We start from the raw sequence: 18,818 nt of genomic DNA on the forward strand, positions 1-18,818 counted from the left end.
GGCTTCTCTTGTTGTGGAGCACGTGCTCTAGGCACGGGGCTTCAGTAATTGTGGCTCTAGAGCGCAGGCTCAGTAGTTGTGGCGCACGGCTTAGCTGCTCCACGACATGTGGGATCTTCCCAGACGAGGGATCGACCCCGTTTCCCCTGCATTGGCAGGCGGATTCTTAACCACTGCACCAACATGGAAGCCCTGGACTCTCTTTTATATTCAGATGTACAGTTATTTTTATTTCATTTTACTATCTCTGAGGACCATCTTTGTGGGTGTTCCCTCTACCTACAATCCAGAGCTTTCCCTTTCTACCTTAATTTTTCTTTTTAAATGGGAGTAGCATGAATTCTGTTGGTTTTTAGAACAATGTGGGAGGTCCTGAGAACAGGCTGACCCCCTTTTAACAAACCTCAGCAAGATGCTTCTCAAGGCACCACTGCCTTAGAGTTGCCAGCAAGCCCCCAAGGTGAGGCATAGAGCCACAGGGCCTGGGGCCCAAGCTCCTTTTAGGATCAATAAAACTGTTTTCATGTTAATTTCTTTTACAATCAGAAGGGAAAAAAATCAATGTAATTATAATGAATATATAATAATGAATCCAGCCCTGATTGCATTAGTCCAACACAGTCATGAAGTACAGTTTTTAATTTTTTTTTTAATCAGAGGAAGAAGTCCAGGAAGACAAAAGTGCCTAGCACCAATGAAAGTCATTGTGTGGCCCTTTTTCTAGACGGTCTCAACAAAAGTCTTGACCCAGTGATAAAGAGATAGGCATAATAGTGGCAGTTCATTGATGACAATCTAACTTCATTTTATATTTTACATTAGTTCAGATACCTTGTCTGATTTCTCCCCCCAAACTATCTTCAACTCCCAAAAAAATTTATTGAAAAAACCGCAGAGCTAACTTGTTTTTGATTCAACCCTTATGTTGACACTAATTTTTTTCCAGTAGTTACTGAGTACAACAATGAATCCAGTTTTAAACAAATTTTGCAGTATTTGGTTCTATATAGAAGTACCTTTTCCATTTATCAAGAGATGTTGTTCTCTTAAGTAATATGAACATCAAGGCTAAGACACTATTCTTTCTTTGAAAAGAGCTCTTTTCTCCAAGGTGATGACAGTAGCCAGTTTCAAAATACTTAATTGAAGGGGGAGATTTTTCCTCATTAGTCAAATTCAAAACAGAGCATTAATAAGGTTAACATCTAGAAGAAAGTGCTTCTCTAGGTGGTTAAGGCCTCTGACATATACATTCAGGGCCTCAAAAGTAAATTTGCCAACTACATACACTGATTTTTTAAAAATCCTATAAAGTGAATATGTTTTTGTTTTTTTTTTTTTTTGTGGTACGCGGGCCTCTCACTGTTGTGGCCTCTCCCGTTGCGGAGCACAGGCTCCGGATGCTCAGGCTCAGCGGCCATGGCTCACGGGCCCAGCCGCTCCGCGGCATGTGGGATCTTCACGGACCAGGGCACGAACCCGTGTCTCCTGCATCAGCAGGTGCTCTCAACCACTGCACCACCAGGGAAGACCTGAATTTGTTTTTGAAATGAAAAAGCATCATCAATTTTTTTCAAGGAATTTAGAATAAGATTAAATTTTAATATTTTTTATTTGATTTGAAATGGCCAGTCTTCCTGCTAAAGTCACCAAATACTCCTTCCCTTAAGACCGCCCTGAGAGGTACAAAAGATGAAGACAAATTCCTTCGCTGTGGAGAATAAGCAGTATCTGTGCAGAAGGAGATGACTGAGTCCCAAGTGTGTGCGTTCCTGGGTTGCCAGGCAGTACTGAGGCTAAATGAGCCCAGGTTAGGTCTGGTCGATAAAACTTGTGCCAGGTCGGAGGTTTAGACATGCTTGGAGGGAAGCTTAAAAAAATGCTACAATAAAGGCTAAGGGATGGAAAAGCAGGATTCCCACAGAGTGAGGCAACCTGATTAGGGCTGCTTCAAATTATTAAGAAAAAAATCTCAGGAATATAACAACTCATCTTCCTTATGAGAAAGAAGGCAGCATTAGACTAGAATAGTGACCAGACTATTTTAAACTCCATAATGGGAAGGAGTGTTATAGCATTTTTTAAAAAGCAAATTAAATTTCTACCTTTTTAAATTTTTTAATTAATTTATTTTTGCTGTGTTGCGTCTTCGTTTCTGTGCGAGGGCTTTCTCTAGTTGTGGCAAGCGGGGGCCATTCTTCATCGCGGTGCGCAGGCCTCTCACTATGGCGGCCTCTCTTGTTGCGGAGCACAGGCTCCAGACACGCAGGCTCAGTAGTTGTGGCACACAGGCTTAGTCGCTCCGCGGCATGTGGGATCCTCCCAGACCAGGGCTCGAACCCGTGTCCCCTGCATTAGCAGGCAGATTCTCAACCACAGCGCCACCAGGGAAGCCCTACCATTTTTAATTTTTATTTTTAACATTTGTCCCAATCTAGCAGAAACCTAATGAGTAAGTACACATACTCTAGCCCTGACCACATCATAACATGATGTTAATTTAATTGATCATACCTAATTTTTTTTTCAATTTATTGGCCTGGAAAAATGTTTAAATATCAACTTATTTTATTTAAAATATTTGACTGCACTTACACTAGCTACAGACAAACCCTGTCAGCCAGGAGAACATACCATCCTCCTGAACTTTAAGGTCCATGAGTCTTCTAAACCAAGAAGAAACCAAGAAAGCGTGTCTTTCCCCCTCTTAGGAACTTAGTCGTTTTGGGTTTTGTTAGGTCCCTTGCTGTTCTCAAAAAAAATTTTAACTTCTGTGCTCACAACTAGTTGGAGGGATATAGTTCACAGTGAGACAAACTCCTAGAGAAGAATTTAGGTTTGAGTGCTGTTCCTGGAGGTGACTGCAATTTCACCACTTTCTCTTCTTAAGAAAGCAGTTTAATGGATAAACAAGGTCCTACTGTGTAGTAAAGGGAACTATATTCAATATCCTGTGATAAACCATAGTGGAAAAGAATATGAAAAAGAATATATATGTATAACTGAGTCAATTTGCTGTACAGCAGAAATTAATACAACATCATAAATCAACTATACTTCCATAAAATATTTTTTAAAAAGAAAGCAATTTAGACTTTTGAGTGAGAATGACTATGAATCAGCTCTAATTTATTAAAAAGAAAGTGACTCACCTGCAGCTCTAATTTGTTAAAAAGAAAGTGACTCACCTACTATTTATTAATAGTAACTAATTACAGTCCTAATAGTACTAATTACGCTTCTAAGTTGGTATGGACAAATGCATGGATTGAGCTGCAGAGCTGTGTTGGAAAGTCCTTGGGTTCCTATTTAACCCAAAATGACTCTGCTTAGACTTTAAAAGGGGACTTCCTTTATTCAGAATTATGAGTAGATTTGTTTGTAGGACTCCATATTCTATACCTTCTCTCTCCTCAGTAAAGTTCCAAAACTTGGTTTCTCTAGATAAGGTTTGGATTGGAAAACATACACTATGTAATTATTATTAGGCTTATTTTATTTTCCTAAAAACATAAATAAAAGCAACACTCTGTCATCTGGCTTTGAGTCACCAGACAGAAGCTATTTACATGCCAAACTTACTAAACTTATTATAGATTCTTGGCAATTAAATCTTGTCAGAGCCTACATCACCTCTGCTAAAATCAGTATCAGCAGCAAAAGTTTCATGACTGCACAGCCCAATTTTTTAAGTAAAGATTTTTTTGTTTATAAAAGTAGTACAGCTCCATTTCCAGCAATATGGCAGAAGAGATAAGTCTTTACAAAACCTGCAAATGACAAATAATGTGTAATAAGTGTTGTCTGAATGCTGAACTGAGAACAGAAGAAAGAGAGGGAGACACTCAGGAGTGAAGGAGTTGAAAACTAAGAGGATAAGTAAGTGCTCTCGCAAGATATGCATGTATTTCTGAGATCTAGAGTTAGGGGATTTAAGGGCTTCATAGGGAAAGGAGACAGAATCTTAGATCAGGACACTGTAAATTGAGTATCTTCTGCATAAAGCTGGAACCCTCAGTGAAAAGGTGGACTAGAAAAAATCAGAAAGAAGAAAGAAAAAGAAAGCTGAATGAACAATATAATTAAGAACAGCAGGACTTCCCTGCTGGTGCAGTGGTTAAGAATCCACCTACAAATGCAGGAGACATGGGTTCGAGCCCTGGTCCAGGAAGATCCCACATGCCATGGAGCAACTAAGCCCACACGCCACAACTACTGAGCCTGTGCTCTAGAGCCCACGGGCCACAACTACTGAGCCTGCATGCTTAGAGCCCATGCTCTGCAACAAGAGAAGCCACTGCAATGAGAAGCCTGCACACCGCAACGAAGAGTAGCTCCTGCTCACCAAACTAGAGAAAGTCCGCACACAGCAATGAAGACCCAATGCAGCCAAAAGTAAAATTTAAAAAAATAAAAGTAAATAAATAAATAAATTTATATATATATAAAAAGAACAGAACTTAGTGATAGAAAAACAATTGAAAACAGAATAAGGCCAAAAGTTGTTTTTTTGAAGACAAAATAGACACACAGTTAGCAAAAGGAAGGAAATAATGAAGAAATAGAAAATCTAAACAGACTTACAACTCATAAGGAGATTGAACCAACAAAGAAAAGCACTGGACCTGATGGCTTCACTGGTGAATTCTACCAAACACTTAAAGAAAAACTAACACCAATCCTTCTCAAACCTTTCCAATAAATTGAAGAGGCAGGAACACTTTCTAACTCATTCTTTTAGGCCAGAATTACCCTGATACCAAACCCAGACAACATTTATTGATAGGTAAGTTGATAAGCAAATGTGATATATACGTACAATGGAATATTATTCAGCCTTAAAAAGGAACAAAATTCTGACATATGCTACAACATGGACAAATCTTGAGGATGTTATGCTAAGTGAAATAAGCAAGTCACGAAAAGATAAATATTGTATGATTCCACTTATATGAGGTACTTAGGCTTGTCAAAATTGAGACAGAAAGTAGAATGGCAGTTGCCAAGGGCTGGGGGGCAGAGGGAAGTGGGGAGTTATTGTTTAGTGGGTATAGACTTTCAGTTTTACGGATGAAAAGAATTCTGGAGATGGATGGTGGTGACAGTACCACAACATTATAAATATATTTAATGTCACTCAAAAACAGTAAAGATAGTAAATTTTATGTATGTGTATTTTACCACAATTTAAAAAATTGAAAAGAAAGGTAATTGAGGACTTCCCTGGTGGTGCAGTGGTTAAGAATCCACCTGCCAATGCAGGGGACTTTGGTTCGAGCCCTGGTCCGGGAAGATCCCACATACAGCAGAGCAACTAAGCCCATGAGCCACAACTACTGAAGCCCACGTGCCTAGAGCCCATGTCCGCAACAAGAGAAGCCACCGCTGTGAGAAGCCCGTGAACTGCAAGGAAGAGTAGCCCCTGCTCGCTGCAGCTAGAGAAAAGCCCACGTGCAGTAACAAAGACCCAACACAGCCAAAATAAATAAATTAATTAAAAAAGAAAAAAAGAAAAGTAATTGAGAAAAAAATAGGAAATCTGAATATAAACTATTCCAAACTGAATCATCAGTTAAAAGTGAAAAAGTCCATCCCTCACAAAATGTAGGTCGAGATGATTTTATAGGCAATTTTCACCAGACATTCAAGGAATAGATAATTTCAATTTATACAAACTCTTCCAGAGTTTAGTAAAAGAGGGAATGCTCTACAACTAATTTTGTAAGGTTAGTATAATACCAAGATGCAAAGACAGTATAAGAAAGGAAAACTATAGATCAGTAAATCTCAGTAATAGTATGGATGGAAATGTCTTAAACAAAATATTAGCAAGCCAAGTTCAATATTGGATTTATAAAAAATTATATCATGATCAAGCTGTTTAAACCAGAAATACAAGAGAAACATAAAACTTTATTAAAGTATATAAATCATCATATAAACAGAAGGAAGGGAAAACATGATCGTCACAACAGATGCAGAAAAACTATTTGATAAAATTCAATACTCATCCCTGTTAAAATTCCTAGCAAACTAAAAATAGAAGTGAACTTCCTTAACCTGCTCAACAATATCAATAAAACCCTGTAGTAAACATCATACTTAAAGACAAAACATTGGAAATATTTCCTTTAAAATTCAGAATGAGTCCAGGATGCCAGCTATAACAACTTCTATTTGACATCAGGCTGGAGGTCTAGCCAGTGCAATAAGATAAGAAAAATAAACAAAGGTATGAAGGTATAGAGAAGTTCTTTTTGGTATGGAAAGGAAGAAATAAATGTGTGATTATTTGCAGATGATATAATTGTTTACATAGAAAACTACCTAAGTTTATAAATCATTAACAAATTTTACATATATGACCAAAAAATTTTTAAATGACTGCATTCCTATACATCAGCAAAAAAAATTTTTTTGGTGGTAGTGTTTTTGATAGTGACAAATATAAAGTACATAAGAATAAATCCAACAAAAGATGTGCTTAATCTTTATGGACAAAGTTATACAATATTGAAATATATTAAAGAAGACATACTCATTATATAAAAATTGTAAACTATAGATCTTGAAAGACCAAAACTTCATAATCTCACTCCCCAGACAATCACATTGTTATGTGTCCTTCCAGGATTTTTCCTATGTTTTAAAAAATATATAGTTCAAGTTACCTAGCATATATAACTTTGCATTCTTTTTAAAAATTTTACCTGATATAAGCATTTCTTCATGCTTTTATTCTTTGTACAGATAGCCTGAAGAAAGACAAATCTTTTCTGTCTCTGATGGTAGTTCTTTCTCTTCCTCCTTTTGTAGGCATGGAAGAGCTGGCTCAGGGGGATTGGGCCAGCTAATGTCAACAGCAAGATCTTGGGTGTTTTACATAAACACCACTGGCTGAGCTCTGGAGGTCCCCTTTCCTAACAAAGCCATTCCCTCAACCTGAAAACCTGCATTGTTACCATTCCCATTTCCCTACAAACAGCAGCAGCACAGGGGCAGGTCTTTCTCCTAGAACACTTCCTCCATTGTGTCCTGCTATAACCCCCTCTCTGTGAAATAATGAGAGCTCAGGGAGCATGTGCACTTTGCTTGGAAGTTTTTCCTTAATAAACCTTATTTTATGCTTGTTCCATGTGTTGCTAGTGTGTGTGTGTGGGTGTGTGTGGGGGGGTGGTGAGAGAGAGAGAGAGAGAGAGAGGGAAAGAGAGAGAGAGAAAGAGAGGGAGAGAGTCTGTGTCCCTTGTGGAACATTGGACATCACCTTTTTACATCAAATAATATTCCCATAATTAACTTACTGTTTGACACTTAGGCTGTTTACTATAAATAAAGCTTCGATGACTATCTTTCTGTATGATATTTTGTTTTGTTTTCATTATTTCAGCTCATTGTCTCAACATAAATTTCTGTAAGTGGGATTACTGGTTAATGCTGTTATAAAAGTCTTCATGTCATTAATACGTACTGCCAAATTTCTTTGCAGAATAGCTGTGCCAATGTACAGTCCCACTGGCAGTATATGAGCAAGTACATGTTTCCCAATACCCTCTCCCTTTGAGAAAAATCTTGTTTTGGCAGTACCAATTTTAGATATTGTCCAACAGGGCCGTGTCCTTTTGAATCTTTAAAGAACTTGCTAACCATGGGCTGAGTTGATTAGAGTGTCCTTTTCCAGCGTATAAGAAGGCAAGTGAGCCCCTTCACGTTGATGACAGAGTTTTACTGTTAGGTGCAGTCTTAACAAGTTTCTAAATCTGTAGGGCTCGTTATTAGAAGGAAGAGATTAGCATTAGTTACATCAAAACTACAGTATTGTATTTGTCTTTCACCACCATTTAAACAATGTCTTAAGACGCTCCTTCAACAGATTATTCAGCTATTTATGAAAACAATTTGCAGATAACCCAACCTGCTAAACTTGAGTAGGTTATTCTTAGGCACGAAATCCTGGTGAGGGAGGAAGGCTATAGAGAAGTTGTTATTGGTAAGAAAGTGGTTCTCAAAAGATAGGGTGTATCCAAATCCCTGCGGGAGCTTGTAAGGATACGTTCTGGGTCCTACCACCACTTCCGATTCCCCATGTGTGGGGTGGGATCCAGAAAACTGCATTTTTAAAAAAAATTTTTATTATTTATTTGTTTATTTATTTATGGCTGCGTTGGGTTTTCGTTGCTGTGTGCGGGTTCTCATTGCGGTGGCTTCTGTTGTTGTGGAGCACGGGCTCTAGGCGCATGGGCTTCAGTAGCTGTGGCTCGAAGGCTCTAGGGCACAGGCTCAGTAGTTGTGGCGCACGGGCTTAGTTGCTCCGCGGCATGTGGGATCTTCCCAGACCAGGGCTCGAACCCGTGTCTCCTGCATTGGCAGGTGGACTCTCAACCACTGCGCCACCAGGGAAGCCCCAGAAACCTGCATTTAAACATGTGCCCAGGGTGATTCTGATACAGGTGGTCTATGGGCCACATTTTAAGAAACACCGTCCTTAAAATGATAGTATCTGCTCTTAACATTTTTTTGTAAGCTAAAACCACCTTACTGAAGCCACAGATAATGGGGGTCTTGACCACGCTTTGTTCTAAAGAATATTCCCAGCCTTATTCTTGCTGCTCAAGCTTTGCTTGTCTTTTAGCAGAACTCAAGTCAGGCTTTTCAGTTTTCATCAGATTGTTAGACAGCGGAAGCGCGTCATTCTCACCCTGGCCAAATACGTAATATATTTGCAGAGCAGAGAGCTGAGGATTTGACTGTGGAGAGTTGCTATTTGAGAGAAATATGTTTCTCCTCTCCTCTCCTTTCCTCTCCCCTCCCCTTCCCTCCTCTCCTCTCCCGTCCTCTCTCTCCTTTCTCTATGACACACTACCTTCTACTTCACTGAAAAGACCAAAGCCATCTAACTTGATCTCCTTCAATGTCCCAAGAACCTCTCCACCAGGAAATGTCTCTGTCTTCACCAGGTACCTTATTCTACCTAAAAAGAAAGGCTAAGTCTTCACTGAAAGGCTGTGTACACGCACGCACGTACGCATGCCCAGTGCCCTGTCTGTTTCCTCCTTCCCCCCTCAGATGGCTTAGTCCATCACTTCTCTCTGTCTGAGGGTCTCTTTGTGCATTGCTCCTTCTCTTCTCCTGACTATCATGCCCAGGTCTTTCTTGACCTAAAATAAAAGTCTCTCATCCATATTGTGTCCTCCACATCCCTATCTGTTATTTCAGATGAGCATCCTGACAGAGGGGTCTACACTCTCCACGTGTTCTTTATCATCTACTCCTTACACTCTCTCCTCCACCTCAGTCACCTTGCTGAAAACACTTTCCTCCAGAGTTACCAGAAAACTCCTTCCTAAGCACCAAAACAAATTTTCTTCTCTGTTCCCATTAATTTCTGTAAAATTTGGCACCATCCATTCACTCATTCAACAAACGTTTATTGAGCATCTACCTCAATAGTCTCTCCCTGACCAGTGTCCCTTTGGTATTTGCACAGTATTGCCCTCACAGAAGCTGAAGGATTCTTTCCTTCCAACACGTTCCTTAGGTTAATTGTAACTTCAGTTAACTGAAGATATTCAGATATTCAGGCCAGAAATCCCTGAGTCATCTTTGATTCCTTCCTCTTCCTTGTTGCCAGCAACAGAGTTTGGGACCAACTATTATTCCTCCAAATTACTGTATTTCTCCCACACTGTCTCCTGTTCACTTTGCTGTGTTATCCTCATTAACTCTTGCAGCCACCTCTTAACTGCTCTTCCTGATTCCTCCATTTCCCACCCTGACTCTTAGCTTCCATCACACCACTGCTGGGCTGATCTTCAGCTATGGGGACCAGGAAGGGGAATTTCTACTATCGCCTCCGTAGCAGGGATTGCTTCAGAAAACACCTGGATTGCCTGCCCTAGAAGGCAGCTGCTTGGATCCTGAGGGCAGGGTCTCATTTTTTTATCAGAGCCATGGAGACTGGTGGCTGGAATTGGTCCTGTCATCCTCTCACTACTGACAAGGAAACCAGGGTCCTCAGAGGGAGGCCACTTGGTGCTGGCTGATCTTCCTCTGGTTGTGACTGAGAAGAGTGTTTGAGAGTCTTGTCAGTGGCTCTGTCTGCACTGCAGAATGGTTTCTGTAATGAAGAATCCCTCTTACCCAGGCATTTCTACCCTGTTGGCAGTTTCTGTGGAGATACTGTCTTCACATCAAGTTCTTGAGTGTCAACTGACTTGTGATTAACTGACCCACACCATTGGGAATAGGAATTTATTTCATACTTCTCTCATCAGGCATATTTTCACTCTATAAATAATAACAATTTTGATACCACATATTTGTGGAGTGCTTTATAGCTTCTCTTAGTTAACAGTACCCCCATTTCACAGATGAGGAAACTGAGACTTGGAGAGGTTAAGTGACTTGCCCAACATTGCATACCTTGTGAGGGACAGGGCTCAGCTGTGGGGCTGTCACCAAGTGCATGGCCTCTCCACAATTTGGGCTCTTCAAACGCTACCTCAGGAGAGATAAAGTAAGGGACGGTGACTGACCTGCCTGAGCTCTTGGCCTGCCACATGCAGTGGTCTGAGCCTGAGAACAAGTCTGACACATTTTCAGGGGCAAGTGACACCAGGAGGTTTCTGCCAATTTTCTTGGTGTCCCCTTGTCTGTGATGATGTTGGAGTGAGTTGTGATGGCTGTTGACCTCTTGCAGTGATAAGACTGCTGTCAGAAGACACGTGTCACCTAAAATGGATAGTTTTAAAGAAGTTCTTCCAGAGGAGGAACCTGCATCTAAGGACAGTGAGGACATCAGAGCTGGCACTGAGGTGGAGCATTCCTCACTCGGAGTCCTGGAACCCTCCATGGATTTCTCTGCTACCACTGCAGTCAGAGGTCTCCCCGCAAGGCCGTTATTCTTCTCCCCTTGAACTGTGTCCGGTGGGAGATGGCCAGATCTTGCCCCTGTGCTCTCAGGGCTGCGGGGACGGCCAGCGTGATGGTGCTGACAGGCCTCATTTCTCCTGTGTGGCCCTCTGGTGACTCCAGAGGTATGAGGCGGTGACGGGTGTGTTGTTGACTCAGGTGAAGGAGTGGTGGCAGAAGCGGTGAGATAGTGGGAGATAGCGTTCCCACATAGTGGTGACGTCACTCCCTGAGGAGAAAACAAAACAAAGCCTGTGTCTTGCTGACGTGCATTGTGGCCAGAGGCTTCTTCTTCGTGCCTGGTCTGTTTGTCTTGAGTTATTCTTGGAACTGGAGGTGAGGAACCCATATGCCATTTCACCCACAAAGTTTCACTTTGCTGCTGTTATTTCCTGATCTGTGGGGCTCTTCACTGGGCTGTGCCTAGGGCAGCACAGAGCCAAGGAAACCACCCAATGGCAAGATTCACCTTGAAGAGAAAGTTGACTCACAGGTGGGTGGCAGGTGCCCTGAAAATTGTGAAGAAGTTGGAGGAAAGGGGCAGAACCACCCTCCTTGCCATGCTATGCCGGGAGACCAGGGCCATTTGTATGTGTGTCAGCCTCAGAATCGGCGTAGCCCCCCATCTTCAACGGGATGCAGCCTCAGCCCCTCCCACAGAGGAGGAAGGAGGGTGTAGAAACTGCTGCTCACAGAGAGCTGGGTCTGCACTTCCCAGGATCAAGGATGAAGACTGTCATCCTCTCAGACATTCTTGGTGACCAAAGGCTGAAATTTCTGAAAGGTTCCTGGGCTGTGGGTGATTTCAGGCTTCTGCCCCTCTGTGGTCAGGATTTGGGAGCTGGAGACTTCCCAGAGCTGTCCCTCAGGGATGATGGGTGGGTGTTAGGTAATGGATGTGATGGCTGTTGGAGCCGCTGCTATAGGAACTGTGACAGGTGACAATGGAGCTGGTGGCTGTGTTTGTGTTCCTGCTGTTAGAGGAAGCAGAAACTGTGACCACTGTTGTGTCTGCTGGGTATCTTTCCTCCATTGTTCCTAGAATTCATGATGAGGAAGGATGCTAACTCAAAATGCCCTTAGGATAACTGATCTCAAGATATCTCCAGCACCTAGAACGATGGCTGGCATATGGGAATTACTTCATAGACATCCGCTGAATGAATGAATTCATGTGTTCCCATCCCCTAGTCTTTGGTCCCTTTAGCTGAGAGAGGGTGAAATGATATCAATTTCTCCTGTGACTGTCACAGTGGTCCCGGGGTCAGGAGACCAACACGACGGCTGCAGCCTGGGCAGTGTGAACACTGCTGTGGCAAAAGGTAGCCAAACTCCTCCTCCTTGGCTAGGAGGGTGGGCCTGCCTCGACTGGGGCCAGGGAGAGACAAGCTCCGAAACCAAGATATTGGAAGCTGGAGATGGGACTTCTGAGGCAAGGAGGGCATCGAGGAAAAGGAAAGTTGGAGCTGTGCCGAGCAGACGGTAAGAGCTAGGTTGTGACGCTTCTTGACTTGGTTCCAGAGTTTCTGGGGTTATCACCAGGGCAACCTTAGTGCTGCTACACCTAATGTCTGCTACACCAGACATTAGGTCAAATAACCTGTGGTGATATCCAAGGTGAAGAATAGGCATTGTTTGGGGTGTGACTTCAGTGGGTACAGTTGCGAAGGAGAGATAAAGTTCTTGCTTTGAAGCCAAATGGGAATCCAATTTTCTTTGATGTTATTGACCTAATTTTTTTTGCAGTCAGCTCTAGGAGATTGCTCCATTTACTGATGAGGAAAAGAAGGGAGCCTTGAGAAAGCTGTAAAGACGTCAGTGAATTTTCCGATACGCCGGTTCCCTCAGAACATAGGTCAGCTGGTCTCTGACTTAGGGGAGTAGGGAATGAAGCGGGAAGATGATACGGCAGTAACTATTATGATTTGGTGTTTGTTTGGTTATTTTAGCTGTGATTCCAGACAGACGTGGTACTGCTGACGCCCCCTAACAAGGTCCTTTCTGAGACCGACAGGGACAAGTCAATGGAGACAAGGCCACAGAGTGCTTAAGAGTGTGGTTCCACAGACTCACACACATAGATAGAAAACAAACTCATGGTTACTGAAGGGGAAGCGGGAGGGATAAATTAGGAATTTGGGATTAACAGATATACACCACTACATGTAAAATAGATAAACAACAGGGTCCTACTGTCTAGCACAGGGAACCATATTCAATATCTTAAAATAAACCATAATGGAGAAGAATATGAAAAATAATATATATGTATATATCAATACATATAACTGAATCACTCTGCTGTATACCAGAAACTAACACAACATTATACATCAACCATACATCAATTTCAAAAAAAAATGACTGTTGTTTCCAGAGTCGAACTGACCAATTCACTGTTTGACTTGGGCAAGTTACTTGACCTCTCTGAGGCTTGAGGTCCTTATCTATAAAAGTGGGATGATGGTAGATAATAGTAATACCAACGGGGTAATAATAGTAATACCAACGGGGTAATGTAAAATGCTTAGCTCAGTTCCTAAGCTCAATAAAGGGCACTCTGCACTGCCTGTTATCTTGGTCTTTACAAGGTCCTGAGATGCCAGATTGCTGCCTGACAAGGGCAGCAATCCTTGTGACTACGTCCTTATTATGGCAGAAGCTCTGTTTGCTGCTGTTTTTACTGTTATCCACGCCCTTCCCAGATCTCCACTGCTACCCCTAGGCCATCATGGCACCTTCTGCCTGGACTCCCGCAGCCAGCTCCTAACTAGTTTTGGTTTCACCCTTGCCCCCTTCCAATCCATTTCCCTCCATGGTATCCAGAGCAACCATTCCAAAGTTCAGATCTGATCACATCCCTCCTTTACCTAAAACCCCTTACTGTCTGCTCATTTTAGTTCCTTAAAATCCACAATCCATTCCACGGCTTACAAGGCCCTACATCATCTGGACCTGTCTACCTCTTTCAAGTCCTCCAAAGGGTCAAGCTCTTTCCTTACTCTGCACATCTTCCCCTGCCTGGTTCATGCTCCCTTTCCCTCCTCCACTGCCCCCCCCCACTACTCTCCCCAACCCCACCAATTTCCACCTCACTTACTACTTAACCTTCAGGTCTCAGCTCACGTGTCCGGCACTTCCTCAGAGAGGCCTTGGTGGACTTACTAATCCAAATGAAGTTTCCCTATTTTACTCTCATCATAATACTTGTTCAACATAACACCACATTTGCAGTTGGGAATTTTTCTGTAATTATTTCATGTCTCTCTGCATACTAGGTCTTAGCTCCAGGAGGCTGGGCCCCATCTGTTCCATTCTTCACTGTGTTCACACAGCACTGCCTAGAACAATGTCAGGCGCATAGGAGACACTCCTTAAATAGTTGTTTAACTAACAAATGTATGAATGAATGAATGAATGAATGAACGAACGAACGAATATCTCAGCACGAGGTGTGGGTGCTTCTGTTCATCCTCCACCAATGAGCAGGGCTGGATTATAGAGCTTGTGTACCACAATGCAAATGCAGTGACCGAGGAGTCAGGGGACCTGCCTTCTAGGCCCAGCTGCCCTATTTACAGGCTGTGCGGCCTCACACAAGCTTGGGAGGCTGGAACCATGACTTCGTCATCCTTGTGTCCAGAGCATTTGGCATGAGTGGAAATTCAGCAAGTGAATGAATAACTCCCCACTCTTTCCTGTTCTGAATTCCTCCAAACCCACTGTCAAACTCAAACTGCAATTTTAGTCGGGGACATCTGTATAGAGCGGAGATGTATTTGCAGACCTTAAAAATGCACACTAGGAGAACCGAGCTGCCTGCCGCAAAGCCAGCACCCTCCGTAGGAGCCTGGCCACGACTGTGGAGGCCTCATGTGCAAACACAGACGCCCAGTTCCTGGGGCTGCTTTGGAGTCTCATGGAAAATGTTGAGTATTTAAACCTCTATGAAATGCCAACAAATTGAGTCCATTTCAACTGAACTCTTCAGTGCTGTGCTGGGGACAGGGACACAACAGTGACTAAGTATTTGTTGCCATGAATTCAGCCTGGTGGAAGGTGAAAGGTTGGAAGTAGGAGGAGAGATGGCTGGAAAGTCCTCAGTCCTGGCCTTGGGAGAGGTGGCTTGGTGGCTGCATCTCTGAAGCATTCAGCAGCACCACGAAACCAGAGAACAGACACGGTAGCAAACTGCTTGTTTGAGCACGTAAAAGGCCGACCGCTTCTTGGCCTCTCCTGGCAATGGAGACGTAAATCACTGGTGTGTCAAACCCTGCCAGGACAGCCTCTGCCTCCGGAGCCCAGAAACCGAGGGTGTGGAGGAGATTGCCACATAAGGAAGCGTGCATCCGCGATGTCAGGGAGCAGGGCCTCTGCCCCACGGTGGAGCTGGCATCAGTTCATGCGAGATGCCACATTCTGAATACACCGAGCGGACCCTTGCAAACCCACAGGAAGATCGGGGGTGGCTTTTTAGAGCTCAAAGATCCTTGGAGGAATGGGAATGCCTCCGAGCCAACAGAGGTGCCCTCTCCACTCTTCCTCCGTCATCCTCCTGCCCCAGCTTCCCAGCTCTGAAATGCAGTGGTCCCAAAATATTGCCATTTGCAGCAACATGGATGTATCTAGACAGTATCATACTAAGTGAAGTAAGTCAGGCAGAGAAAGACAAATATCATATGATGTCACTTATATGCGGAATCTAAAAAATAATACAAATGGATCTGTATACAAGATAGAAATAGACTCACAGATGTAGAAAACAAACTTATGGTTACCAAAGGGGAAAGGAGGGGCAGGGATAAATTAGGAGTATGGGGTTAATAGATACGCACTACTGTACATAAAATAGATATATAAGGATCTACTGTATGGCACATGAAGCTGTATTCAATGTCTTGTAATAACCTATAATGGAAAAGAATCTGAAGGTGTACACCTGAAACTAACACAATATTGTAAATCAACTATAGTTTAATACATTGTAAAATAAAATAAAATTTAAAAAATAACATGCAGGGGTCTGTCAAACAAGATGTTATGGATCTTCTACTTTGTACTAGATATTACTTTATTTAATCTTCACCACAACCCTGGGAAATAGCTTCTTTCCACTTCACTAATTTTGCCAATGAAGACACCAAGTTAAAGTTTTTTCTCTCACAAATTCTGGGCTGGTAAGAGGCAATTTTGACGTGGGGTCTCCTGGCTTGAACTTCCTGCTTTTTGCCATACATTTTGCAAGCCATTGACTTAAATTTGATTGATTTTCCTGTTCAGGGACTTTCTCCTTTTGGAAGCTCACAAGCCCAGGGAGGGTTTCCTGGGGTGAGGGGCAGATAGCCTGTGGAGGGCTTGGGTGCCATTGGTGGCAAGTTGGGTGGGCCTCCCCTAAACCAACAGACAGATTAGAGGTTCTCGGAGAAAAGGGAAGCAGGAGAGCCCTCCCTGGGGCCCTCTGTGGCCGTGGATCTCCACCGTCCTGCACTTGCTACAGTCCCATCACCTCCCAGTGGCTGTGCAGGGCGGTGGCCCCTCGGTTACTGGGCCACTGATAGTATGGGAGACTGAGGCTTATTTTACCTCGTTTTCTTGACAGAGGGCGTGGAATCAGGGTTGCCAGGCTTCCTTCTAGGCCATTCCTGCCGGGAGCCACCTGTAGGCACCGAGTCTCCGCTGGCTCCCTGTCCAGTCCACCTCTGTCCACCCTTCTCTTCCCCTTTCCCCTTCAGGATCCAGGGCTTTTTCCTAAGGAAGCCCTTACACTACAGCACCTTCATGGAAACCCCAGGGTTTCTCCCTTCAACCTGGGGTGAAGGCTCAGACACCTGCTCCAAGGATGACCCAGGCCTGGGTGAGGGCGCTGGCAGCAACGTGGAAGCAGACCCTGGGTTCAAATATAGGCAGGTCACTCGTGAGTCCCCTTCAGGGAGCCAAGGGAATGGGACTGACCAGTTCCCACTTTCCCAGAACTCCCCACCCCGGCAGACGTGGGGCACCCACTGCCTGTCCAGCAGAGACTACTTTTCCCTCCAAGGTCCTCTGGATGCTCAATCACAGGCCTGGGGCACCACCTCCCATCCCACTCCCCCTCCTTTCCTGACGCTGCTCCATCCTGTGCCCTTTCGCAACGCACAGGACTCGGTTCCAGGGCACGCTGCGCGGCTTCAGAGCCATCGTGGGGACTCCCTTCCAACTTCAAGGTCCTCCTCTCGCCCACACCCCATTGCTCCCCACCTGCCTTCCCCTGCCCACTCCCACCCCAGTCCTTGCCCGTTAAGAACTTAGCAATCCAGGGGCCATGCCATCCTTTTTCCATAGGGGAACGGAGGCCTGGAGAGAGATACAATAGGACCTGGTAATGGGACCAGATCACTTAGCAGCAGAGCCAAGACTGGACCCAAGGTCCCTAAATCCAAGCCCCCTTCTCCCCATTGCCCATGGTCATGACTCCTACAGACACCACTTAGTTTACCCCCAGGAACAGACCCTGTGGGGCTGGCAACAGAAGGTTCCGAAGGCTCCTTCCGGCCTCTGTTTCCTCACTGTGTGATGAGTAGGGAGGATGAGGGGCTTTGGGTGTGAGGGTGGTGTAGATGGTGGGCGTTCCGTTTGGTCTTAGCCAAGCCCTTAAACATTTCAAGGAAGGTGGAATCTTCCACATCCTTGGCATTGTGCCTCTTACTATCTGTAAGAGAATGTGTTCCTCTGACCCACTGTGTGAGAAATGATTCCTTGGGTGAAGGCTTCCCCGGGCCTGCTGAGGAGGGGAGGGAGCTGTGATTATATCTTTGGTTTGGGCTCCTGACCCCTCACCGTCTCCTGGCCCCAGAAACTTTCAGAAGACTCAGACACCCAGAAATACAGAATGAAACCTGGCCCTGGGGCCAGGGGGGCAGCTTGGAAGGTAGTGAGGAAGGGACAGGGGACCCAGGGGGAGCTTCCCCAGAAAGCCTTAGTTCCAGCTCTAGTTGCAGCTCCAGAGAGAGGCGGGCAGGCAGGGTGTAGAGGAGGCCAAGGCCAACGCCAGGGCTATGAGCCCTGCCCTGGGGGCATTAGCCCAAGAGGAAGCTTTTAAACCCAAGTTCAGAGGCAAGAAGCCGACTGCCTGTCTCAGCTGCCCGTCTCAGCTGCCCTTTTGTCCTGCCTTTTTTCTCCAAGCCAGTCGCTTCTTTTCTCCCCTGGTCCTTCCTTTCTATCCTGCCTGTCTCCTCCGATTCCCTCCTCTCTCTGGATCTACTTTGCTTTGATTCATCTGTTTCTCACCTGTCTTTTCCTCTGACTCTATATCTTTCTGCAAGTTTTTCTTCTGGGTGTTATCCAGCTTTCCTGTTTTTCTGTGTCATTCCTTCTCAACTCTCTCTCCCTTTTTCTACAGTTCTGCCTACCTGTCTCTTTCCACAAAATAAGCCCTGGTTCCCCCAGTGAGTTTCCCCAAACCAGGACACTCCCCCATCTCCCTGCTTCTCTGTGTCTCTACATCCTCCTTCCTCGGTCTCTTTAGCGTTCTCCCTCTCTCTCCCCTATATTGTCCCATCTCTATCCATTCACCTCTCTCTACCTCTCTGTCTCTCTCCCCATGACAGACCCCAGCTCCTCGGATGGGATCGGCGACGTCAGCTGCTACCCTGTCCCCAGAATGCTGCCCCAGATGCATCACTTACCCAGGAGCACTGGCCCAAGGATGCAGGAACACAAGCAGCTCAGGAACACCCAGGGGACCCTCCTGCAGTGGACATCCCTCATGGCTCCAGAAAGAGTCCTTCACGCTCCCCTGGGAAAGCTCCTCAGCACAGAAGTGGTAGTGCAAGCAGCAGAGGTGAACCTGTCCCCACTGGCTGCTGGCCTTAAACAGGTGTATTTCCCTGAGGGGCCAGAGTACCAGGGGAAGCGGACAAAAGAAGGTGGGG

At 44.5% G+C, this 18,818-nt stretch overlaps 1 protein-coding gene across 1 annotated transcript in view; it reads right to left on the reverse strand.

Annotated features, from left to right (window-relative positions):
* Positions 1–18,654, reverse strand: part of MUC4 (mucin 4, cell surface associated) — a 65,865-nt gene extending 47,211 nt beyond the window's left edge. The window contains 1 exon segment of the mRNA XM_070045374.1: positions 18,573–18,654. Coding sequence (XP_069901475.1) covers positions 18,573–18,654 — 82 coding nt within the window.
* Between the last annotated feature and the right edge of the window lie 164 nt (positions 18,655–18,818).

This window comes from Globicephala melas, chromosome 4 (genome assembly GCF_963455315.2).
Source record: "Globicephala melas chromosome 4, mGloMel1.2, whole genome shotgun sequence".
In the NCBI taxonomy this organism is placed as follows: Eukaryota; Metazoa; Chordata; class Mammalia; order Artiodactyla; family Delphinidae; genus Globicephala; species Globicephala melas.